General features: G+C 55.3%; 6 protein-coding genes across 6 annotated transcripts; 5 read left to right on the top strand and 1 right to left on the bottom strand.

Annotated features, from left to right (window-relative positions):
* Nucleotides 1-3207: 3207 nt before the first annotated feature.
* On the top strand, nucleotides 3208-5352 carry CPAR01_03223 (uncharacterized protein; the record flags this gene model as incomplete). Its single annotated transcript, XM_060487510.1, has 1 exon — nucleotides 3208-5352. The coding sequence occupies one exon, from the start codon at nucleotides 3208-3210 to the stop codon at nucleotides 5350-5352; it is 2145 nt and encodes a 714-aa protein (XP_060354838.1).
* Nucleotides 5353-6183: 831 nt separating this feature from the next.
* CPAR01_03222 (ADP-ribosylation factor family protein) lies at nucleotides 6184-7584 on the top strand (the record flags this gene model as incomplete). The annotated part of the gene is made up of 5 exons (XM_060487509.1): nucleotides 6184-6577; nucleotides 6735-6838; nucleotides 6976-7015; nucleotides 7106-7471; nucleotides 7544-7584. Coding segments are annotated over 5 exons (945 nt in total), but the record flags the coding sequence as incomplete, so codon positions are not given.
* Nucleotides 7585-9761: 2177 nt separating this feature from the next.
* Nucleotides 9762-12276, top strand: CPAR01_03221 (patatin-like phospholipase; the record flags this gene model as incomplete). Its single annotated transcript, XM_060487508.1, has 2 exons — nucleotides 9762-10848; nucleotides 10910-12276. 2 exons carry the CDS (start codon nucleotides 9762-9764, stop codon nucleotides 12274-12276), a joined length of 2454 nt encoding a protein of 817 aa, XP_060354836.1.
* Nucleotides 12277-13194: 918 nt separating this feature from the next.
* CPAR01_03220 (acyltransferase) lies at nucleotides 13195-14177 on the bottom strand (the record flags this gene model as incomplete). Its single annotated transcript, XM_060487507.1, has 2 exons — nucleotides 13195-13391; nucleotides 13460-14177. The coding sequence occupies 2 exons, from the start codon at nucleotides 14175-14177 to the stop codon at nucleotides 13195-13197; spliced, it is 915 nt and encodes a 304-aa protein (XP_060354835.1).
* A 2336-nt stretch (nucleotides 14178-16513) lies between these two features.
* On the top strand, nucleotides 16514-18474 carry CPAR01_03219 (uncharacterized protein; the record flags this gene model as incomplete). The annotated part of the gene is made up of 3 exons (XM_060487506.1): nucleotides 16514-16908; nucleotides 16964-17316; nucleotides 17369-18474. The coding sequence occupies 3 exons, from the start codon at nucleotides 16514-16516 to the stop codon at nucleotides 18472-18474; spliced, it is 1854 nt and encodes a 617-aa protein (XP_060354834.1).
* Nucleotides 18475-20603: 2129 nt separating this feature from the next.
* On the top strand, nucleotides 20604-23764 carry CPAR01_03218 (exportin 1-like protein; the record flags this gene model as incomplete). Its single annotated transcript, XM_060487505.1, has 2 exons — nucleotides 20604-22191; nucleotides 22245-23764. The coding sequence occupies 2 exons, from the start codon at nucleotides 20604-20606 to the stop codon at nucleotides 23762-23764; spliced, it is 3108 nt and encodes a 1035-aa protein (XP_060354833.1).
* Nucleotides 23765-24087: the final 323 nt, after the last annotated feature.

The following is a 24087-nucleotide window of genomic DNA, read 5'->3' as shown; positions in this document are numbered from 1 at the left end:
ATTCCCGCAACGCCGGCGCAGGTTGAGAAAGTCGTTTCCACTCCGAATCACCGCTTTGGAGAGGTTCAAGACCATAGATACTGTTGCTGGACACTGTGTGGCACCCGCTACTCCGATCCGTCATTCCATCTCCCGCTGGTATTGATGATGATGCTGGCCCTTTCTTTCATTCCGACGGTCCAGTGGATATGAGAAAATGGAGAGGCCCCTGCGAGCCCTGAACGACAGGCCTGTCCCCGGACTAGCGGTGTTCTTTTTGGGGGTCCACCTCGCCCATTGACAAGTTGAACTTGACACTGAGTTTCCTTTTTTCCCCAATCCGTGCCACCCCCGGGCCCCCGGAGACATACGGGATCAAAGAAAATAAATAAAAATTCTCGAAGAAGGGCGGAATCTCCACGGAAAACACCTAGGCGAAGGAAATTTTTCAAGGGGAGACCGGACCGAGCGCCATTGAAAAATTTCTAGGCTGCGGAATAAAAATTTTAGAGAGACCAGAGACCAAGAAAAAAAAAGAGTTGGGACCATTGAGCATTCATTCATACCCGGGGGCGTTGACCAGAGAATGCAATGGGGCAGCACCAAACCATGTCTGGACTCTGGAGGTTGGACACTTGGGGGGGAAAAAACAATTGTCAAAATTACCAAAATACCCAACACGAAGCTCACTCTTTTTGGAGTGTGTACGGAGCATACCGTACTATGTAGGTATTTCAAACGTGAAAAACGAGGGCTGCGAGATTTGTGCCGAGGGAATTAAAAAGACGCATCGCAATAAAACCCTATTACCATATGCACTGGCTACCTCGGAGTTGAACTTGCATCTGCAGTGAATTTGTTGTCTTCATCAGGTTCATCAGGAACTATCAGCTGCCAATTGCTGCCTTTTTGCCAAGGAATAGCAAAAAAGGCAGAAAGAGTGAATCAGCACCGCACTTGCAGTCTTGCAGTCCGCGAGCCTGCAGCACTGCAGCAGCGCCTCACTCTTTCTTGGCTCCTGCCTGTCCGCCAAGATCTTCAAACACCTTACTTTGATCTCGCCAAGTCCAACATCCCAAATCTTATCATCCCCTTTTTTTTGGTGGTTTTCCCTTTTTGCGCTTCATCCGCTGCTTGGGTTTTCTTTTTGCTTGCCGCTGCCACTGCCTCACATACACACCATCTGGCATCCACCCCGCGTCTTGTCCTCCCTGCCTACGGATAATACCCTTTTCGCAGGAAGCTACCCGTCGTCTTCCCTGTCCACGGAGTATTCCCATTGCAGATTGCAGAAACAACACGCACACCATACACCACACACCACATACGCACACAAAGACCCCGAAAAACCACCTTAGACCACACACGCCAATTGCACCTTATTCTGCAACCTGCGGCCTGCCATTGTGTCTCTCAGTCTCTTGGCCATCCATCACCCCGGCCCTTTCGCCCACCTGACCCCGAAAACCACCACACACACAACCATCTCTCCCTCTCTCCTCCAATCCAAAGCAGCCAGGACGACGCGGCCAGAGTACGGATACGCATTGACGAGCAATTCTACCACAAACGACTACCAAGAGAATCACCGCGACCAAACGCCCGCGAGTCTCTCCTGGCCAGACGGATATCCATAATCCCACGCACCCAGTCAACAACCCACCCACTCTTACCGCATACTGAGCTGCATGCTGCGTACTGCGCGCGCCCACTTACGGATATCCTCCTCTCCTCTTCGCCCTGTCTCCCTTTCTCTAGGAGGGTCTCTCAATCATCCATCAGTCCATCAATCAATCAGCCACCTCGCGCCCACTTCTTCCCCTCTCAGTCAGACGCTTCTCCCGACCTCCTGCTTCCACGAAAAGCTCCCGCTGTCCGATACCTCCTCGTCGCGCGCTGAGCTGACTGGAGCTGTAATACCGCAACTCTTCTTTCGGGTCTTCTAGCAAACGAGAAGCATCCACACCACACCACACAGGCACACACACACCAGCACCACGGACAAAATACCTACCCTACCACCTACATACACACCTCTCAGGGCCCGCACCACATTCCACGCTCCACACCCACACCCGTCTACACCTCCCGCGGCAACGGCAGCACCAACAAGGCGGTAAAGGGATTTGCCTGCCCTTGACCAAAGAAAACTGGCCAACTGACCTCCCCTAGTCACGGCCTCTACCCGTCGCCACCTATTTGGTCGCCTTTCCTCCCAGGTCTTCCCAGAACCTGTCCCAGCAGCAACAAGTCAGGTCTCCCCCAGCTCAATACTCGACCACGTATCCACACTGGGTACCCGTACCTTTCTACCGTACTGCCCACCGTACGGAGCAGACGCACACATCGGCAAAGGAGACAAGAGCGCTCGAGCCCTCAGCCTCTGAAAATCCTGAATTTCATCCCACCTTGGCCCTCCAACTGCCAAGAATACTCCCGGAACCTGTTAAAGTTCCTCGCTGTCCGACCATCTATCCCAGCGCCCTCTCGCCCGTTATCCTTCCTCTCTCTCTCCCTTCCCTCACATCACTCACACGTACGGTACGGATACTCTACGAGTCTACCATCCTTTCCGTCTGTTTTCGCCATTTCCCTGCGCCACGCTAGGCCCGACGTCATCTGCTCGCCCAACACACACCAATCCTTGTGCCCACGCCCACCCGTCCACGGCCACACTCACGCTCGCCCTTCTCATCTGGGATCTGCGCGCACGCCGATTTAGTTATTCTCGTACCCCCAAGGACCCTGAATCATCGCACTACCGCGCCTCACATTGAGGCAACGCCCGGTCATCCTATAATCTCCCTCATCTGCCCCGGCAACTACCACTACTACACACATCAACTGTTTTCCTCGAGATGTCAGTTCTGTTCTTATAGCACAACGGTCCCTAGGGACACGACTTGATCTGCAGCACTTGTCTTTCGAGACGATCTTCAGCTGCACGTCCTCTTGAGGGCACCCCCTCTCATCAACCTATCCATACAACAAAACAACACCAACTACCACCACTACTCGGAGAAGCTTCTCGCAAGCAATCTCGCCATTACTACAACAGCTGTTACTACTACCAACAGCTCTTACGAAGTCGATCTTCGACCGGTTGCGCCTGCTAGAAGCATCGTTGAACGACTTGGCCTGGAATAATCAACCATTCGCCACACCTCGAGCCGAGAGCCCGAAATCACCCCCTGCACCCAACCTCGACCAACATCACACCTCTCCACCATGACGCACCGAACAACACAACACGACGCTGCGACGTCAAACGTCCTGGCCTGGTCAACACATTGCGCAAATATGCCCTCCATGGTAGAAGACGAGTCCGCCGACGTCGATGAGCCACCGGAAACGCAACTCCCCATTTCTCCCATCACCAGCATGTTCAAGCGGAACCCTATCAGACGCACTACCCTCGACCACAACGCCTCTCTCTTGACCAAGGCGCTCCACAGCCCTTCCGAAGATGAGGACCCCGAGGCCCGCCCGGATATGTCCTTCTTTGCTCGTCGTCGCTCCATGGCCAGCAACATCAGCTTGGCCTCCACTGCCGACTTGACGAGCGATACTGGCTTGACCAGCCCGTCCCGCGCCAACACTCCTAGCCCGCCTCTTCCCGAGATGCGTCTTCTGAACATCCACGACGAGCCTGCCAAGGAGGCGCCAAAGAAGCGTTGCATCCAGTTCGCCTGCGCGGCGAAGCCCAGCAAGCCCATTGAGCCTATCCGCAGCCAGCCCATGGTCAAGGCACCTTCTGCCCAGGAGCCTCAGCGAAGATCTTGCATCAAGTTCGCCTGCCCCGTCCCTCAGCGTCCTGCTTCCACGCAAAACACGCCTCCCCAGCGATTGGAGATGGCAGCCGCCAGACTTGAAGCACCTGCGCCGGCGACAGCTCGCAAGACCCGTTCGAGGTCTCCCAGACCCACCCTCGCTCCTCCCCAGGTTGACGTCTCTGTCAAGTCTCCTACCACCAAGAAGTACATCACCGCCAACCCCTCCGACTTGAACAATGAGTCGTCTCAATTCCACGAGTTTGCCAGCGACATTCCCCGCGAGGACGACTGGATCCGTCAGGCCTTTTCATCCCAGGGACGTCGCATTACCATTGACGACACTCTGAAGAAGGAGAACGCCATTCGTAAGCTTGCTACTGAGGCGGAAGAGGAGGCCGAGCAGGAGGAGGAGGACTTGGCTACCGCCATTGACGATGATGAGGACCTCGACAACCTTGAAGACGCCGACGACGATGAAGATGACTGCGAGGACGACGACGAGGAGGATGAAGATGATGAGGACGAAGATGAAGACGACGCTTCTGATGAGGATGACAATTCCGATGGCTACAAGACGGACGAGGAAACCGGATTCGCCGATTCCGAGGAGGAAGAGGAAGACGATGATCTCCGCTTGTGGACTCCCGGCCGCTCAACCATTCAAAACATCGACAGCACTCCCATCGCCCGCAGACCTTCCCTGCCTGAGCAGCTTTCAGATTCGTCCATTGCTTCTCACAGCAGCCTCCGCGCCCGACGTGGCCGGGCTCAGCGCATCAAGATCCGCCCTGGCACACCTGAGCTTCCCGACAGCACTGACTTCGTCTGCGGTACTCTCGATGAGGACCGTCCCATGGAAGATGCTTACATGTCTTGCTTGGCCGCTCGCAGACGCGAGAAGCTGCAGTTGATTCCCCAGGACATCGACCCCAGCTTTCCTGCTTCGGACCCAGAGGACGAGGGTGAGGAAGAAATCTACAACCCCGTCCACCACAGCAGTGATGACGAGATGTTCTTCCACGGCAAGATGGAGGATCTGCACCACAAGAACGACCGAAGCCGTCGCCAGAAGAAGGCGGAGCACACTCCTCCCAAGCGCTTCCACTCTCCCCCGCCCGTCAAGCGTCGTGCCTCTCCTGCTCCCAAGAACCGTGGCCGCTCCCCTCGCCGCCTCTTTGACGGTCCTTCCCCCCGTCGCCTGAGATCCCCGGCTCCTCAGATGCTGAAGTCTCCTCCCGCCTCTCCTCGCAATGGACACGGCGCTATTACTTTCAAGACCTTGGCATCTCGCCCTGGTCTCACCGTTACCAAGTCTCTTCCCCGTCCTCCTTCCATGTTCCCCCACATGGCCAAGGGACGTCGCTCCAAGGCTCCTGCCAACGATCTGCATATCCGCGGCGCCATCGACATCGTTAAGGGCTTGGAGCGCAAGCGACAGCGTCGTAAGGAAAAGTTTTACCAAAAGTACTGCAACCGCGCTCGTAAGGGACAAGTCCCCGAGCGCAAGCCTCAGCGCGGCCTCGGCTGTGAGCGCATGAGGGAATTGGGCTTGCTCATGGCCGGCAAGATCGACCAGGGCAACTACGTCCTCTCTGTTTAGAGAGGTGCCTACAACTACATTGGGCGGAGTTTTTGATTTGCATTTACAGCGAGACCACAAGAATTGTTTCGCACGGCGTTTAGCATCGGATGGTGCATGGCATAGTGGACTTCATGACATATATGAGACTATTTTCCACGTCCTTTATTTTCTTGGATTGTACATATCACATTTTTATACCGGAGCGTCCTCGATGGACGAGGGCTCTGTGCCTACATGGACTTTCGCTTCATTTTCTTTTCCTCATTTTGGGAGTCCAGCGGCATCTGGACTTGGAGCACGAATACCCCCTGGAATAGCGTGTATGAAGGCTTGTATGGTTGTCGAGCAAACACATAGCATTAGGTAGCCTGATCAACAACTGCATTCCTGCGAGATATCGCAGACCTCCAATACTCTGTTCCTCTGCCATGTGACCTTTTAACTTATCGAGGATATGCAGTGAAATAGTATGTAACCCAGGGAAAGCGTTGTGGGCTCAGTTAGAAGGCGTAATTCATCATGTTAAGCACTCGCAAAGGTGTTCTTTCTCATTTAACCTGACTACCTACGTGTTTGTTCACACCAAAGGCCCCAGGACTTAAGCGTCTAGGGCAATATGGGCCTGACTTTATTCACCTGACACAGCTGTTCGGGCTTTCATTCTGGTGAAGTAGTGAAGCCTTTCCTAAAGGAGATGGCAAAGAGTTTCGTTTCGCCCTGACGCACTCCCAGACTCTTTTTTTTGTGTTGCATTTTGCGTCTTTCCGTTGTTCTTTGCAGGTTCCCAGTTCCCAGACCGCAGTTGACAGCACTCGGTGCATCTGTGGAGCATCTCCGATACGTGGCAGCCCGAGATTTAAGGCACACCCACCTCAACACACTGCAATTCGCAACAGCAAATGCGCCAGCCAGAACAGCCAGCACGCACCACCTCTCACTCACTTGCTGTCTTGCTGTTCTTCCCGACTCTCCGACCCAGCTCCCATCTCTCCTGGTAGCCCACCAAGCCTACTGTGTAAGGTGGCCCCCAGCTCAGCCAGTCCCGTCCCGCCCAGTCCAGACCTTGGTACCTCGCCATTCGTACACGCCCGCCGCCGCCTTGTCTCCTGGGAGCAAAAGCCCGAACATCGAAACCTCCCCGACCTCAACCTACCGACTCCACCGTCATCCACGAACCACCCTCACAATACAGACAATAATCTCGCTCCTTCGTCGTCAAGATGTGGATTATTAACTGGTGTATGTATCTTGCCTTTTCCCTCATCTCCTACCTCTGCTTGATGCCCCTCCACCACCTGGGGTTGATCTTCTGCGCGCCGCCTTCGCCGTAGCTTGTGTGGCCCATCATCCATCCCTGGTTGGACCATGACAGACTGACTGGTATTCTCTCTCTTCTCTAGTCTACGACGTCCTCTCAAGCCTCGGCTTGCTCAACAAGCATGCCAAGCTTCTTTTCCTTGGCCTCGACAATGCCGGAAAGACCACCCTCCTGCACATGCTGAAGGTATGATCGCCCCAACACCCGCCAGCTTTACCCGTATCGACAGATACCACGAGCCTACTGGAGGTCGGATGCGCCGATATGGGATCGTCTTGGGCTACGATATGGATGGTATGAACGACTGCTAACAAGGTGATCAGAACGACCGTGTCGCTATCCTCCAGCCTACTCTTCACCCCAGTGAGTATATCTCTTCCGCGGCAAAAAGAGCCCAGTGACATGGGGGGTCTCTGCTCTGCGCACGTGTCCAGAAAGCTAACCGGCCTCTAGCTTCCGAGGAGCTCGCCATCGGCAACGTGCGCTTCACCACCTTCGATCTCGGCGGTCACCAGCAGGCCCGCCGCCTGTGGAAGGACTACTTCCCCGAAGTCAACGGCATCGTCTTCCTCGTCGACGCCAAGGACCACGAGCGGTTCCCCGAGGCCAAGGCCGAGCTCGACGCCCTCTTGTCCATGGAGGAGCTGGCCAAGGTGCCCTTTGTCATCCTCGGCAACAAGATTGACCACCCCGACGCCATCTCGGAGGAGGAGCTCCGTCACCAGCTCGGCATGTATCAGACCACCGGCAAGGGCAAGGTGCCTCTGGAGGGAATCCGACCTATCGAGGTCTTCATGTGCTCCGTTGTCCTCAGACAAGGTGCGTTTCTTTGCTTTCCCCGGAAACATGGCAGATAAGGGTGCAGAGTAGTTTGGCTAACTTTGAGAACAGGATACGGTGACGGTATCCGGTGGCTCTCGCAGTACGTCTAAACACCGAACCGACAGCTCTAGAAGGAGCTTGCGGGAGGTGTCTACGGCGGGAGCGGAGCAAGTACATGGACGATATGGCAAGAATGGCAATAGGGAACGTCTACGCGGGAACGAAATCATGGGTGCCACGTCTACGAAAGCTCCGGTCAAGTGCTTCGAGGGGGGGTGTTCAACAGAACAAGGGCTCCCCCCTTCTTTGGCGTCTTGCGAAATCTGATATCCTAGGGGGAACAAACGGTTTAGAAAGAGCTGCGTAATGGGCTGACACTGCTGCTATCGGGCATGTTTGCATCGGTCCACACACACGGAGGAAGGGAAAAAGTCCTCGGTCTGGCGGTCCAGATGGCTCTGCTCGGTCAGTCAGTACTGTTGGTCGAGGCATCCAGCTTTAAGGCCAGAGACGAGGCAATTGTGTACGCTTGTTAGGCTAGAATTCTTCATTGGGGCCCAGGGATTCGGAATCTGGTTTATTTTGCGTCTTTCAAATCGTTAGCCTGCTCTGCGTAGATTTACTGCTGCATCAACAACATTGACATCAAGATGATTGGGTCATGGAGAGTATGGCACTGCAAAGGCATCAAATGGCTGTGCTGAGCGTATCAAGGGATTTTCCTAGGACGCTGTTTGTAGTGATGATGTGGTGGCGGTGACCAAGGCCACCGTGTCCACGTCGTAAAGGTTCCGTTCCGTTAGGGGCGGCGGGAAACGGCGGGATGCTTGATGGTAGACATATGATACCTTACGTCAGGCCGGCGGAGAAGAGAGTTGTGGCGATGCTCTTTTTAGCATCTTCACAAGCCACAAGTAGTTTGTTTTCCCCGAGATCAGCAGCCGCGCCGATTGTGCAGTTCCAAGATTTTTGATATCCCTAGGTATCCATTTGTTGTGTATTACATACGCTGACGTCTAGATGATCCAGTATCTTTGGGCCCTGGTGTAGAGTACATTAGGTAAGTCAACACATGTCATATTTTGTCAGATGCTTCTCATCGAAAAGCCACTGCTGCGTTCCCTCTCAGCCTTGCCAGCCATGCAGGGACAAAGACATAGGTATGCCGTTTTGGTCGAGGGGCCACCGGCGAGGTGAGGTGACATTCCTCCCGAGTGGATTCCGGAGAGGCGGAGACGGTGAGACGGGCGGTCCGGATGGGAACTTGAGGGGCTCGTTGGCGGGCGGCCTTGTGGGATTTTGTCTCAAGGTGCCGAGGCGATCTTGACTTACATCTATGATAACACCTTTTTTGGAGAGAATAACTCGATGCTTATACTTTTCGTCTACCTACATCATGCAGACAGACAACCAGATGTTGGTATTAGTCGAACAGGTGGTGGTGGTGGGAACTAAGGTGGCCTTGCTTGCACCGCATCCCGCTAGAGTGGGTGAGTGCCTTATTTCAGGTACAACATCCACTGAAGAAAGTGAAGAAAAGTGACCAGGAGGGGGGCCAGAGGGGGCCTGAGGGGGTGGAAGTTGTTGCCCCCTGCCACATCTCACGGTTCAGTAGCCGACGTGGGTTGGGTGGTATTAGTGAGCGGCCAACAGTCCCCAGTGCTCCCTGACTTACCTCAAGGTAGGTACCTCGTACTTCGTACATACACAGCAAAGGTGCCAGGCGCCCCGAGGTCCCCAACGAAATCCAATTCGAGCTTACTGCCGACGTCATCCGACCCGTGGCATCACGGGCGCGCATTCCCTAGGGAGGTCTGCGCATCTCGAGAGCAACCTGGGAACTGGGTGCCAGAAAGTGGTAGTCTCCCCTGGCCGAGAGCGACAGACCAGACCACCACCCCGAGGCATCTCTACTTCCCTCCCCAACAAATGCACCGAAATCACCCGTCCATCTGCAGATTACCTTAGCCACGTCCTACCTTATCCGACGCTTACATTCTCACGCAACGCTTCACCCAACCACAGCACGCTACACGTACTACGCCGCATTCACATACTACCTCGAGGTACCTCGCCTTACACACCTGCCGCCACTGGAGCTTCCTCTTCATTTCGGAGACCAAATTCATCCCTTCCTCCAGGCTCATCAGCATTCAGCATCGTGTCTCTCCCACGCATCGTTCCCCTGAGTAGCTTCACACGTTGACTGCCTTACAACTACTCCTCTCCCTCCTGGTGTGTCGCCATATCATGCGCCTGGACCCGTCAGACGACGCAGCCCGCAGACATGGCTGAGCACCACCAACCCAGAGTTTCGTTTGGCTCCTCGCCGAGCGGCGGCGGCAGCAACACAGACATTTACGGCTTCCCGCCCGAAAACTTCAGCACCGACGGCCTCCCCGAGTTCGACACCAAATTCCTCAGCGACGCCGACCTCGCCGCCTTCATACAGGCTCTCCAGGCCCCCGACCCCTTGCAGTCACCCGACGAAACCACGTCTCTCCGCTCCCCCGGCCTCAGGAGTCAGAGCTCGCTCGACGTCACGAAGCGGGGGTCTGTGTACGAAGATGACAGGGAGGATCCGTCGGCCGTCGCGGCGGCGGCGGCGGCTGCTGCCGGCGACGTCACGGCCCCGGGTCCGGGGATGTTGAATCACACTTATACCAATGGCGGCGGCGGCGGCGGCGTTTACAACAACGGCTCGGCGACGCAGTCCAACATGTTCATCACGGCGCAGAACGACTGGGCGCCCGTCAACCAAAAGATATCAAAGAGGGGTTCTCGCCGGAGGAGGAACCGGGCCAAGGGGGCCGCGGAGGCGCTCCTGGGCACCAGGACGAAAGACGAGACGCGGGAGGGTATTTTCTATGCGCTCCTCAAGTGGCCGATGCTCTTCTTCGTCGGCGCCTGGCTCGCGGGCCTCGCGCTCACGTACCTGTACACGCGGCTGTACATCTGGGTGTACGAACACTTTGTGACCTGGCGCGGCACGCGGGAGAGGCTGAGGCGGAGCATGCGTCGGACGAACAACTACCGCGACTGGGTCGTCGCGGCCAAGGAGCTGGATAGCTACCTCGACCGGCAGCGGTGGAAGGAGGAGAACGATTTCGCCTACTACGACTCCAAGACGGTCAAGAGGGTGTGGGACCAGATGCGCAAGTGTAGGCAAAAGGCTGAGGCGGCAGAGAATGGGGAGACGGATGATGAGGGAGCGCAGGCGGATCCTAAGGCGTCGGGGAAGCCTGCTGTTGAGGAGCTTCATGCGCTGCTGTCGGCGTGTGTGAAGAGTAACTTTGTGGGCGTTGAGAATCCCAGACTGTATAGCCAGACGTATTATGGCACCAAGAACCTGGTGCAGAACTTTATCGACGAAGGTATGTATCTGCCCATGGTGTTTTCAAGATGCTAGCTGGGTGACTGACTGACTGCGTCTAGTCGAGAGGAGCATCAAGTTCATTCTGAGCACGAAGCAACTGTCCATGGAGGAGAAGCGTTCCATCTTCAAGGGCATGCACGCAAACTACGGACGGACGGCCCTCTGCCTTTCGGGCGGCGCGTCCTTCGCCTACTACCACTTTGGCGTCATCAAGGCCCTCCTCGAAGCGGACCTGCTCCCGGACGTCATCACCGGCACCAGCGGCGGCGCCCTGGTCGCGGCCCTCGTGGCCACCCGGACGGACGACGAGCTTAGGCAGCTTCTCGTGCCCGCACTCGCGCACCGCATCACCGCCTGCCGCGAGACGTTCTGGACCTGGATCCCGCGGTGGTGGAGGACGGGCGCCCGCTTCGACTCGGTCGACTGGGCCAAGCAGTGCAGCTGGTGGACGAGGGGGTCCATGACCTTCCGGGAGGCGTACGAGCGCACCGGCCGCATCCTCAACGTCTCGTGCGTGCCCGCCGACCCGCACTCGCCCACCATCCTCTGCAACTACCTCACCAGTCCGGACTGCGTCATCTGGTCCGCCGTACTGGCGTCCGCCGCCGTCCCGGGCATTCTGAATCCTGTCGTGCTGATGATGAAGCAGCGCGACGGCACGCTGGTGCCCTATTCGTTCGGGCACAAGTGGAAGGACGGCAGTTTGCGGACCGATATCCCCATCAAAGCCCTCAACCTGCACTTCAACGTCAACTTTACGATTGTCAGCCAGGTCAACCCGCACATCAACCTCTTCTTCTTCTCCTCGCGCGGCTCCGTGGGCCACCCCGTCACGCACCGCAAGGGCAAAGGCTGGCGCGGCGGGTACGTCATGTCGGCGGTGGAGCACTACCTCAAGCTCGACATGACGAAATGGCTCAAGTTCATCCGCCACGCCGAGCTGCTGCCCCGACCTTTGGGTCAGGACTGGTCGCAGCTGTTTTTGCAGACGTTTAGCGGCACAATCACCATCTGGCCCAAGACTGTGCCTTCTGATTTCGTGCATATCCTTTCGGATCCGGACCCGCCGCGGTTGGCGCGCATGATTCACGAGGGTCAGCAGCGCGGGTACCCGATTCTGAAGTTTGTCGGGAATAGACTCAAGATTGAGAGATTGATTGAGCAAGGGCGTAGGGAGACGAGGCCTTGGATCCGGAGGGGTAGTATTGAGACGATTCTCAGCGAGGATGATTTGCGGAGTCTGCTTATTTCGGGGAATACGGATCTCGAGGATGAGACTACCGACGCTGAGGGGGAGACGTTGTTGGAGAATGAGGATGATAATGAGCAGGCTATTATTGATGATGAGGAGGAGGAGGAATATGAAGAGTATGAGGATGAGGAGGGCGAGGGTGAGGAGTATAGGGGGGAGGGAAAGATGAATTAGGGGATTGGGGGTGGGGGGGGGGTGAGGAGGGGGGGGGGAGGGTGGGGAGGTGGGGGGGGGGGGGGGGAGGTGGGGGGGGGGGGGGGGGGGGGGGGGGGGGGGGGGGGGGGGGGGGGGGGGGGGGGGGGGGGGGGGGGGGGGGGGGGGGGGGGGGGTGTTCTGGTGAACTAGACTGGAACAGCATCGAATAGAGAGGGAGCAAGGCATGGGTAAGAGTGAGAATCTGGTGATGTTTACATATTCGTTAAAAGAGAGGCTCTTTCCCTATCAAAAGACCTCGAGGGGGGGGGGGGGAGTGTTAGAAAGTGTAGCATAGCTTGGGCGTTGATGGTAAATCCTGATCCTGACGGAAATTACATCCTCTTTTTGGATCTTATAGAGATCGCTTACAACCTTGAATTTGCTGATGACCGTGAGATAGACCATCATCGTAGCTCTACTATCACTTCGAGGCACTTAGAGGAGGGCATAATCTTGCGGACTACAACTACAGCCCTTCAGGTTGCCCGCCCGCGAGACATCGTCATAAGTTTAAACGTAAAATATCATTTTTTTCAACAAGATGCTGCCTGCACGCCGTATATCATCTACATGTCATGCCGAACGTCTAGATTCCCAAACACCCGTGATGGCCCGGTGGAAGGCCAATCGAGCAAGGAGAGAAATGCAAGTACTTTCGGTCTATAGGGTATCAAGACGTGCTCCCCCACCCACCTGAATCTAACTACCCTACCCGTATCCATGTTAACTTAGCTGTTTAGAAGCCTCTTGTGATGGAGATGTTGCCATCTGACCCGTCTTGTCTTTTGTACGAGTTGTATGTGTTTAATCTGGAGATGCCCGCCCTCGATCCGGCATGGTTTCCAACATTGTGTCTTTTGGAACCGAGGCTCTTGACCTTTTCAAAGCCTCGGGCGTTTACAGGGCCGAGATGGTATCCGTGGCGTCGGTTCCGGTCGTCTTCGCAGAAGGGACGTCGTGGGTGACCTTCATGGGCCTGCCCTGGGCCTTTTCGGTCAGGCTGACGAGCTCCTCCAACATCAGGTCTCGGGTCTTGCGGGTGAGCTCGTCGACGTCGGCAGCGGTCAGGCCAGTAGTGGGGATAGGGTCCAAGACTGCGCGAGTTGACGTTAGCATGTATTCGGCGCTGGGGAGGGGCACACATGAGCAGCCGAGTACTTACCCTTGACGGGGATCTTTCCAGAGTTGAAGATGAGACCCTTGAGGTAAAGGACGTGGCTGTAGTTGGCGACAACGCAGGGCACAATGGGCACACCGGCCTGAACGGCCAGGTGGAAGGCGCCCTTCTTGAAAGGCAGCAGTACAGGGTCTTTGGCGTAGCTACGGGTGCCCTCGGGGAACATGTACACGCTCTGATTCCTCTTGCGAATCTGCTCGGCAGCGCCGGCCATGGCATCTTTGGCATCCTTTGTGTTCTTGCGATCGATGAAGATGGAGCCGCTCAAGGTCATGAACCAGCCGAGGATGGGCGTCTTCTTGAGCGAGGCTTTGGCAGTGACGCTGCAGTACTTGGGGAACATAGTGCCTAGCATCAAGACGTCGAGTTCGGTCTGGTGGTTGCCAACAAAGACGGCAGGGCGAGTGTTGTCGAGAATGTGGTTGGGATCGATAACCTCAAAGGTAACGCCTGTGGTGACGGCCATGATGTAGTACAAGAACCGGCCGGTCATCCATTGCGCAATGCCCTGCTCGCCGATGAGCTTCAGGAAGATGGAGGCAAAGACACCCCAGCCGGCCGCTACGGCGAGCGAGATGTAGGAAGCGAGGACACGAGCGCCAAAGGCGGCCTTGGGGACGACGTAGGACAGCATGTAGAGGGCGACGACGAGGGCGGCATAACCCTTGAAGAAGGAGTATATGTAGCCCAGGAAAGCCGACATGGCTGCTGGCGGTGGTGGGTGCGCGTGGCTGATTAGGAACGGCGGCAGATGGGCGTGAAAGGAGACAGGCGCGCGGAAGCTCGAGAGAGAGAGATTGAGGAAATCGGACTGGGCGTGCGTTAAGCTTCTTTGGGGGCGCGCCTCGAAAACGGCGGGTTGTGTTGAGGAGGGACCTTTTTTGGAGGCGGGGTTGAGGCCGTGGAACGGAGGATCGTCGCAAGGGCGCGGTAAAGCGGTGGGATGTTTCTGTCTCGGAGGGAACGATGGCAGGCGGCAAGTTTGACGCTGGGAAGAGAAATGGAGAGAGAAGAAAAGAGATGGCAAGGCTACAGCTTCCGCAGACACATGTTCCAGTGGGAAGGATAGGAGCACAAGGTGTCCGTATGGGTGTGTGTCTCAGAGAGAAGGATGGAGGGGAGGAAGTTGAACGGAGAAAGAGACTCGACTCGCAATGACGATGTAAGGGAAATCGGAATTGGTGGGTGCGGACCAGCAAGAGGAACCAAAAGCCAAGTCAAGAGTTAGCATGCGACAGATCACAGAACTGCAAGAAGTGGAAACGGGAAGCGCCAAGTGGCGGGAGGGAAGGTCTCCGTATGGTACAGGCAAGGACGGATCGGTAAATTGTACGGATATTGGTGGCATTGGACGGTGCTGCGCTGCACACCGCACTTCAAGCTCGCTGGATTGGCGGGGGAGAGAGAGAGAGGAAGGCAACCGTTAATCAACCGAAGTGTGTGGTGACTGTGGTCATGGGTCGTGACTGGGGTCATCAGCATGGCTACTCCCACAAAATACCTTACGAGGAAAGGTGTGGGGTTCCCTGTCGGCTCGTGTCCCAGACAAATATTTTTTGGTGGGATGACTTTTTTGGCTTCCAGAGGCTCAAGTCGTTGGGAACCTTGGGGATTCGGAAAGCCGGCGATAGCTGAGGTGGATTGGTCCAAATCGCCGAAATTGTGCCTTGTCAGATAGCAACTACCTTAAACCATAAATGGTCCCTTGCTTTGCCATGAGGTGAAGACTCTGAAGAGGCATAGGTCATCTCCATTTGAGCCACCGTCAACCTCAAGGTATTCATGGCTAGGCTTGCAAAGCTTGTAGGCGGTTGGGGACGGGACATGTCCAGGACCAGACCGTTATGGACGCTAGACCTGTTTGTCCTTGGGCTCCTGTCGGTAGGCCGCTAGCACATGTCATTGTTCCGTCCAACGTCCACCATGTGCTGATTGCAAAGGGCAGACGGCGGACCAGCGGGACACCTGATGAGGGAGGGGCCGGCACGACGGGTAGAGACAGACATAAGATTTTGAGATGAATACCTCCGTACCTACTCTAGACTGTACCGCAGCTAGTACCTTGAATATCTTAGCTTAAGTAAGGCGGCCGCTTGAATGCTGAACCAGCGGTTAAAAGAGTTGGGGAACATCACAATAGTAGTTCAGACGGAGTGGGTGGTGACTGGCGCGCCTGGCACATGTAAAGTGTACTGCGTAAAGGCGTCTACCGGTACCTACCTTAAGGAAGGTAGCTCAAGGTGCTTGAACTTGTCCAGACTTGTAAGTCTGTTGACTGTCTCCCTGACATCCCAAAGGCATGTGGAGGTGGGGCAGAGAATGTTCCCCTCCTCCTTCAATGCGGTCACTTTGCGCTGCTCGAGAAAGCATGTGGTCAGAGCCAGGACCAGCGCTCTTCCCCAGCATTTCAGATTCAGATGCAGATTCAACCCGCTGCTTCTGTCTCGGAGCCCCCTGCCTCCATTTACTGTACGTACTCCATGCCTGCCTTACTCCAGTGCTTGGGCAAAACGTAAAGTGTCGAGTGTCTCTTCCAAATCGTAGCCATTCTCTGGACTTTGTTTCATTTTCGAGGTACTTCAACATTAGACATTCTAAATTTCTCGATGCCGAATGCCCTTCGTGGATTACCTAAGGCAATCTTGGGCATGGCTACCTTAGAGTGGACGTTGGTCCGAGATACTAGACTAGGGTACCCGTGCATGTCCATATGGCAGGGGTTCTTATCGATAACAGGCCATGGTCGAAAGGCTGACTAACATCTCTACCCGGTACGTCCGCCTGGGGTCTGTCTGAGCTCCGCGTCGGTACCTGTCGCCCGACGGCGAGGAGTTCGCAACCTTGATCGCACGACATTCGTCAAGCATATCACACGTAACCGCGGAGCCATCTTTGATATTGCCGCCTGTCGCCTGTCGTTTGCCGAAATACCATATACGACAAGCTTTCCCGCCAGTGCCGAAACGACCAGCGCCTCGGTCACTGGCGCATCTCCTTGCTGCCATAGAGAGTGACCTTGAGCCTGCTGCCATTCCGACAATGCCCTCTCGCCGAGAACCACCCTCCCTCTCAGTTCGCTTGCCGGCGGGCAATGCGCAACCCGAGCTTCCTCCCATATCCGCCCTTTTCCTCATCGACTTTGACGTGAAAGCTGGCTATACCATTGTTTGGAAACAATCCGCTACCGGAATCGAACTCGAGGGCCTCGTCGAGTATAAGAGCTTGCCATCCGGTCTGCATACTGTCCCCGACGACTTGATATACTTTGTACACGAAGGAGAGCATGCGGGTCTCAGCGCTTTCATCAACACTCCATGCGATGAGGAGGAGGCGCGACATGCGCGCATGATTGCTGTCGGCGTCTTGGTCCCCCTCAGTTACGGCCGCCTGGGCCGCGCCTGGAGGCATGCTGAAGGATTAAAGGACATCGCATCGTAAGTTTTCACTTGTTGGAGCAGGACAGGAACATTGTTGCTGACCATATATCAGAAAATTGGCCCAAGATCGCAAAAACACTACTCTTCTTGATGACTATTGGGAGAACAACAAGGCCAAGGAAGGGGCTGAACAAGAACGACCGCCGATGGAGTCCCCTTCAATCAGTTTCAGCTCTCAAGCCGCTCAACCGAAAAAGCCGAATCATAACCGCAATCGCTCTGCATCAGATGGAGCTTCCCTGCTGCCAACCGGGCATCGACTTTCACCATATCACCCAGCATGGAGCCTGACGACGTTGTTGGACACATTCGGGCCACTCATATTTCCCATCCACAGAGCAGCTCTGCTGAGGAGGCGCATATTAATATCGTGCCATGCGCCGGTACGAGAGATTTGCAACTTTGGTACGTTGACTCGGAATCTATCTTGTAGCCTGTCCACTGACACCCGGTCAAGTGTACAATATTTCTGTTCTATCAAATATTCCCCAGACAGTGGCCGACTTATTGGCTCCGACATCGTCTTCTCAACGTCTGAGACCGCTCTTCACAATTGGAGTCCACGACATCCCCTTCTTGATGGAAGACTTTGAGGCTTCAAAGCGCCGGAAAGTCGATAGCAATGACGACCTGGCGGACGAGGCGGGCTCTGGTTGGGTTGCTTGCACGACTGACAGTATCCTCGCCATGAAGGACACCCTGTGGGACATGCTCATCACCATGCCGCCACCGTATGCTCCCAACGCCAAGGAAAAGGCCTGGCCAACTGTGGAATGTCCCCGCGGTACGCCTGTCAAGGCAACACAGCGCGACCTGAGGCGGTTCCGTGCCTTGAAGGCTGGCTTGGCTAGGCTATCACCAACGACGCCGAAGCCGATGACGGCGGAGAGCCCCCGATCAGAAACTTCAACGAGTTTCAAGCTGACCACTGGCGCCTTCCCGGCTTCGAGTGTCGAAGGCGACGAAGCTCTGGACAAGATTGTTGAGCCATCAAGTTGGACAGCTTTGGCCTACAGTGGCTTTATGTGGTGGGCGAGCGCCGGTGAACAAGCACGGAGTGAGGAACAAGAGGAGGCGGCCCACGATGCAGCGCTGCTGGCGGACCTGGGTCTAACGCCCCACACTCCGAGCATGTCAAAACCCAATACCAGACCCCGGTCATCGGCATCCGGTGGCATGGCAGACTCGACTGGGTCCCTTGTTTCCCGGCCGGCCGCTGGGTCCGTGATCGATGAAGCAACGACGGAGCTCGCCGTGATTGCGTACTTTCATCGTTTGACAGCGCAAATGCTGACGGTCATGGCTGATGTGGTGGAGAGTTCGGATGATCGCTACGAAGACGGGGACGATGAAGACGATGCCGATGATGTTCCTCTGAGGACTAACAGCGAGTCGGATCGAAGCTCAGTGCGAGTTGGCAGCGATGCGCTCGAGAGCATGGGACTCGACGTGTGGAACGCGCACGATGCGGAGTTTGTCAAGGAGCTCATGAGCAAGTACTATGACCGGAGGCCCTATATTGAGGGCAAAGGTGTCGAGGTTTGCGGCGTCCGGGTTTGCTAAGGTTCAGGTTCAGGTTGCTTGCGAGAGTCTCGATCTAGTTGCTTTCCCTTCACTTGTAAACACCATCTCGTCCCTGCCTCTACGGAGGGACGACTTCTTTTTCCAGATATGGCACTCTGGATGGGCGTAATATCAGTGCTGTGTCTCTTTACCGTCTCAAAACTTGTCAAGGGCGTTTGGTCATCACTTTTCCTACTGGGCGAGCGCGTGGGAACGTCTCTTGTACATGTCATGGACCTTCTAGAAGGCCAACAGAATAGTTTCATCCGATATCAAGAGCAACTGCAGCAGGGTCCTCTGTGACAATCGCAACTCGAGCACAGGATTTTGGTGCTCGAATGCCCAGAGACGACGACCTGTTTCCGAGGCAACCTTGACAGTACCGCAGGGGAAATTCTACATACTGCGTCCTCTGTAGAAATCGAGGTGGAATAGGCGGGCAGGAACGAGAACCGCATGGATTGTTAGCGTAGATTTTTTGATAGGGCTGACCTGGATCACCCAAGCTGGGGGAGCGCACACTGTCGAAATGGTCAAAATGAGGGGTGAGGTGAGGGGCAGTGGGAGAATAGGGGCGGGTGCGGATATCGTAGTGGGATGTTTGGCTTCTGGATCTTTCCACGATATTACCGAATAGGCTAAGTAACAAGTGCCCGAGGCATAACCTGAAAGGTATCACAAACAACAGTGTTCCTGTCCGGATCAACTGAACCTGGAAGACTTGGCCGATAATTTGCCGGGTTAATACATTTCGGATATAGATGGTGTATCACAGGCATTGTTGTATTAAGGTACCTTCTTGGCCGAGCTGGATTCAAGAGGAGAGGAGAGGAATACAGAGGGACAGCAAGCCAGGAACCCCGCCCTCGGCGGACTGCCAGCGGAAAGACATGCCATAAAGAAGCTTGGCGCTCCCTTGCAGGCAATGTACAGGGAGATGCAGTGGGATGTGTTGTGCTTCCTTGGCCCCTCATTGAAATTAGCTTCTCATCTTCAGTTGTGTCCAGTCCGGCCGACAGGCATCAATCAGACTGTGAGGTGTTTAAGATTGTTCGCTGTCCAGCTGTCCAGATGCCCACAGACCAAGAGTTGACCCCACTTGTTGTTGTGCACGAGACTCACTGAGGTGCGCACATCAGCGACCGACTTTTGGCCCTGGGGGGTTGCGATTAGAGGAAACTGGCCGAGAGGGACCTACCTAGTAAAAATAATAGTGACTGGGAAGGAGACAGGAAAAAAAAAAAAAAAAGCCCACCGACACCGACAGACACCACCTGCCACCGCCGAGTCTTTCTGTTCTTGCGGTGCTGTGATAGCCCCTCAGCCTTGCACCACTACCTTGTCTCTTTCCCTCTCCCGCTCATTTCGCTCCCACACTTGATCCCTCTTCACCGACCGCTTTTGCAAATAACCCAGGCCGACCGACGATCGCTTCGAGCACTTGCACACTTCACCTCGCCTGGATTTGCATTTCGACTTCACCTCGGCACAACAACCCACCAACCCCTCGTCTCCGACCAAAGTACTCCTCGCGTGTGTGTGTGTGTGTACAATCTCCCAACCAACCCGACATCCGCTGCCTCATTCGGTCTGCCTACCTTACGGATACGTTGTACCGATAACTTACCTCATTACTTATCATCTATCGATCCGAACCGGGCCATGAGTTCTCGGTAGCTTCCACGTCGCCGCTTTTACCCCAAGCAAGAATGCTGAGTGCACAGCTTGGAGGGCTGCCAGGATTATAGCAGCATTTCGATACCGACAAGAAAAAAATAAACTAGTCTTCGTCTACGGTTTCTCACAATAACCTTCTCTTGATCACCATTTCTACAACCCGCTACCTCTCTTCGGGGGCAAACACCGTCTTGAACATGGACGCTCAGGTACGTTTGCAGCGCCTCTTTTTGCGATTTACCCTGCTGCTTTCTGGTTGGGCTTGGGCTGCCTCAAAATCGTTGGCCTTGTGCCCCGCCATTCCGACCTCCATCATCACCCCTCCTCCTCTTCCCTCCTCCCACCAACGCCCGCTGCCTCCATGGTCTGACCGCCGCCGCCGGCCTTCACTCCGGTGACTCAAGCCTGACCACGGAGACGGGAGCTCTCAAAATGGCATCCCCAAGAGCAGAATGGATCTCGTCGCACATGGACCAGAGCTGACCCCACCTGTCGCACAGATTGAGAACGCCGTCGAGGCCGCGTTCAACGTCGGTAGCGACCAAAACCTCAAGCAACAAGCTTTCGACTACCTGAACCAGCTGCGAGCCGACCCCCAAGGCTGGCAGGTCTGCACCACCCTCTTCACCAGATCACAACGCCCTTCCGAGGTCGTCCGCCTCTTCTGCTTGGAAGTTGTTAATTATGCGATTTACACACAAGGCCTCGACCGCAACAGCCTCTCGTGGCTAAAGGACAACCTCCTCGAATACGTCCGCAATATCTACGGCCAGAACCTGCAAGACCAGGTCGACCCCTCCCACCTGCAGAATAAGCTCTCGCAGACCCTTACCTACCTCTTCGTCTTCCTTTACAACGATGGCTGGGAGTCCTTCATCGACGACTTTTTGGCCATTGCCAGCAGCCCCAATAACACGGCCGGTGTCGTTCTCTACTTGCGAATCATTGGCTCTGTCCACGACGAGATTGCCGACATGCTGTTGACGCGCAATAGCAACGACGCGAAGCGCAATACCGACTTGAAGGATCAGCTGCGAGAGCGTGACGTCCAGAAGATTGCTCAGTCATGGAAGGACTTGCTGGCGCAGTACTCGAGCCAGAGTGATGTGATCGTTGAGATGATTCTCAAGGTCATTGGTAAATGGATCAGCTGGATGGACATTTCCTTGATTGTGAACCAGGAAATGCTCAACCTTTTGCTTCCTGTCGTTGGACGGACAAATCGATCTGGCAGCGAGGACAAGGTTCGGGACGCCGCCATTGACACTCTCACCGAGATTGTGGGCAAGAAGATGAGGGGCCCCGAGAAGATGGAACTCATCTCGTTCCTCAACCTGCGCGATATCGTGGCTCAGCTCATCGCCAGCGCCCCTCTGAGCGAGCTCAAGTCTACGCCCCAATACGATACCGATCTTGCCGAGGCTGTCGCTAAGCTCGTTAACACCGTCATGGCTGATATTGTGCGCGCGCTCGAGGACGGCCAGGCTAGCGAAGACACCAGAGCGAAGTCCGAGCAACATCTTCACGATTTTCTCCCCTTCCTTCTCCGATTCTTCTCTGACGAGTACGACGAGGTTTGCTCGACAGTCATCCCCTCTCTGACCGACCTCCTTACCCTCCTGCGAAAGGTCGGCGCCAACCTGCCGGCTTCTTACAAGGAGATGCTCCCTCCTATTCTTAATGCCATCATTATGAAGATGCGCTACGACGAGACCTCTAACTGGGGTGACGAAGACGAACAAACGGATGAGGCCGAGTTCCAAGAGCTGCGGAAGCGGTTGCAAGTCCTCCAAAAGACTGTTGCTGCTGTGGACCAAGAGCTTTACATCGACGTTCTCAGCAACCTCGTTTCCCAGACCTTCACAACGCTTGACCAGCAAGGGTCCCAGATGGACTGGAGAGATTTGGATCTTGCGCTCCACGAGATGTATCTGTTTGGCGAACTCGCGCTGCCTAACCAAGGGCTGGGCACCAAGAGCCAGCCCTCGAGCACAGCAACAGAACGGCTGACCATCATGGTGACCAAGATGGTTGAGTCCGGTAAGTCACTTCCCTTCATATTTACTCGAGCCAAGTGCCTAACAGTTTTACAGGAATTGCAAACTTCCCCCACCCCGCGATTCTGCTCCAGTACATGGAGATCTGTGTCCGGTACTGGCAAGTATTTGACGCCCGCCAAGAGTACATCCCCCAAGTCCTCGAGAACTTTGTGCGGCTGGTTCACCACGACCACGTGCGCATCAAGACACGATCCTGGTACCTTTTCCAGAGATTTGTCAAATTCCTCAGAGCCCAGGTCGGCAATGTGGCAGAAACTGTCATCCAATCCATCAGTGACCTCCTGCCGATCAAGGCTGAGGTATCAGAAAGTAACGGAGACGATGACATGTCCTCAGATGAGTCTGATCACTCTGCGGACGCCCTGTTCACAAGCCAGCTTTACTTGTTTGAGGCCATTGGTTGCATTGCGTCGACTGGAAGCACACCTGCAGACAAACAGGCATACTATGCCCGCCTTGTGTTGAATCCTTTGTTCAGTGACATGGAATCCCATCTGCCAAAGGCGAAAGCGAACGATGCCCAGGCCATTCTCCAAATACATCACATCATCCTGGCGCTTGGCCGCCTTGCCCATGGCTTCTCTGACTGGCAGCCCGGCAGCACCTCGGTCCAGAACCGGCCTCCCCCGGACAAGCTTGTGTCTGATGAATTCTCGAGAGCCGCCGAAGCCATCTTGATTGCCCTGAGCGAGTTGAACAACTCCACCGACATTCGCACTGCTTGCCGAGCATCCTTTTCTAAGTTGCTAGGCGTCCTCGGATCCGCTGTGCTGCCGCAGCTTCCTCAGTGGATTGAAGGATTCCTGTCCCAAAGTTCCTCCAAGGATGAGATGGCTATTTTCCTACGACTTCTTGACCAGATTGTCTTTGGCTTCAAAACGGAGATTTATAATGTCTTGAACATGCTTCTCACTCCCCTGCTGCAGAGAATCTTTGCCGGCCTGTCCGAACCAGTCACTGGTACAGACGACGAGATCCAGCTTGGCGAATTACGGAGGGAATACCTGTCCTTCCTGCTGGTTATCCTGAACAACGAACTGCAGTCCGTTTTCATCAGCGAGGCCAACCAGGGTTTCTTCGAGTCGCTCATCAACTCTGTCATTACCCTCGGCAGGACTCTAGTAGCAGAGAACATTGGGCCCAGCCGGTTGGCCTTTAGCGTTTTGGCACGCATGGTTGTCGTCTGGGGCGGACCTGACTGCGCAAAAATTGCCGAGAACCCGGAGGCGCCCAGCGGTTCCCCCAACCCGACCATCCCGGGCTTCGACCGCTTCATGATTGACCGTTTCCACCCGCTCTGCTGGGAAGTCTTCCAGGACCCCAACTTTAGGCCGCAGAACGACGCTCAGAGCAAGCAGGTCCTCAACGAGATCGCCGGCCTCGAGCAGGCCATCTACCTCAAGACGGGAGAGATGTTTATCCAGCACCTACAGTCCTCCCTGTTCCCGCACTTGGGTATCGACGGATCCGACTTTTTGAGGTCCATGTCAACGTCCACGGATAGGAAGGGATTCTCGAGTTACCTGCAGGGGCTTCTGAAGAGCCGCAGGTAGATAGAGGGAGATGGGAGATGGTGTGTAAGGCATGGATGGCAATGGTCAGAAGGGTGTGCGGTATAAGGGGGGTTGGTATGTTGTGGAAAACGCGTTGTTAAAAGCGTATGAATGGAAAGGGGGAGGGTTCATTGACAGGGGGTGGAAGGGCAATTAGGAATCTTCTCTCTCGCTCTTTCTCTCTTCCCTTCCTTCTCTTATCTTGGCCACTTTTCTTTGTTTAACATATCCACTGGCCGCATCGCCTTGGAGTTTTGAGGGAGGCATTAGAAATGAAACGACACAAATGACAAAAAGAAAGATTATGTTCTCACTCGCTGTGT

The sequence above is a fragment of the Colletotrichum paranaense genome (assembly GCF_030867605.1).
Source record: "Colletotrichum paranaense strain IMI 384185 chromosome Unknown Scaffold_2.1, whole genome shotgun sequence".
NCBI lineage: Eukaryota > Fungi > Ascomycota > Sordariomycetes > Glomerellales > Glomerellaceae > Colletotrichum > Colletotrichum paranaense.
The sequence above is the reverse complement of the archived record's forward strand: the minus strand, read 5'-3'. Positions and strand labels throughout refer to the sequence as shown.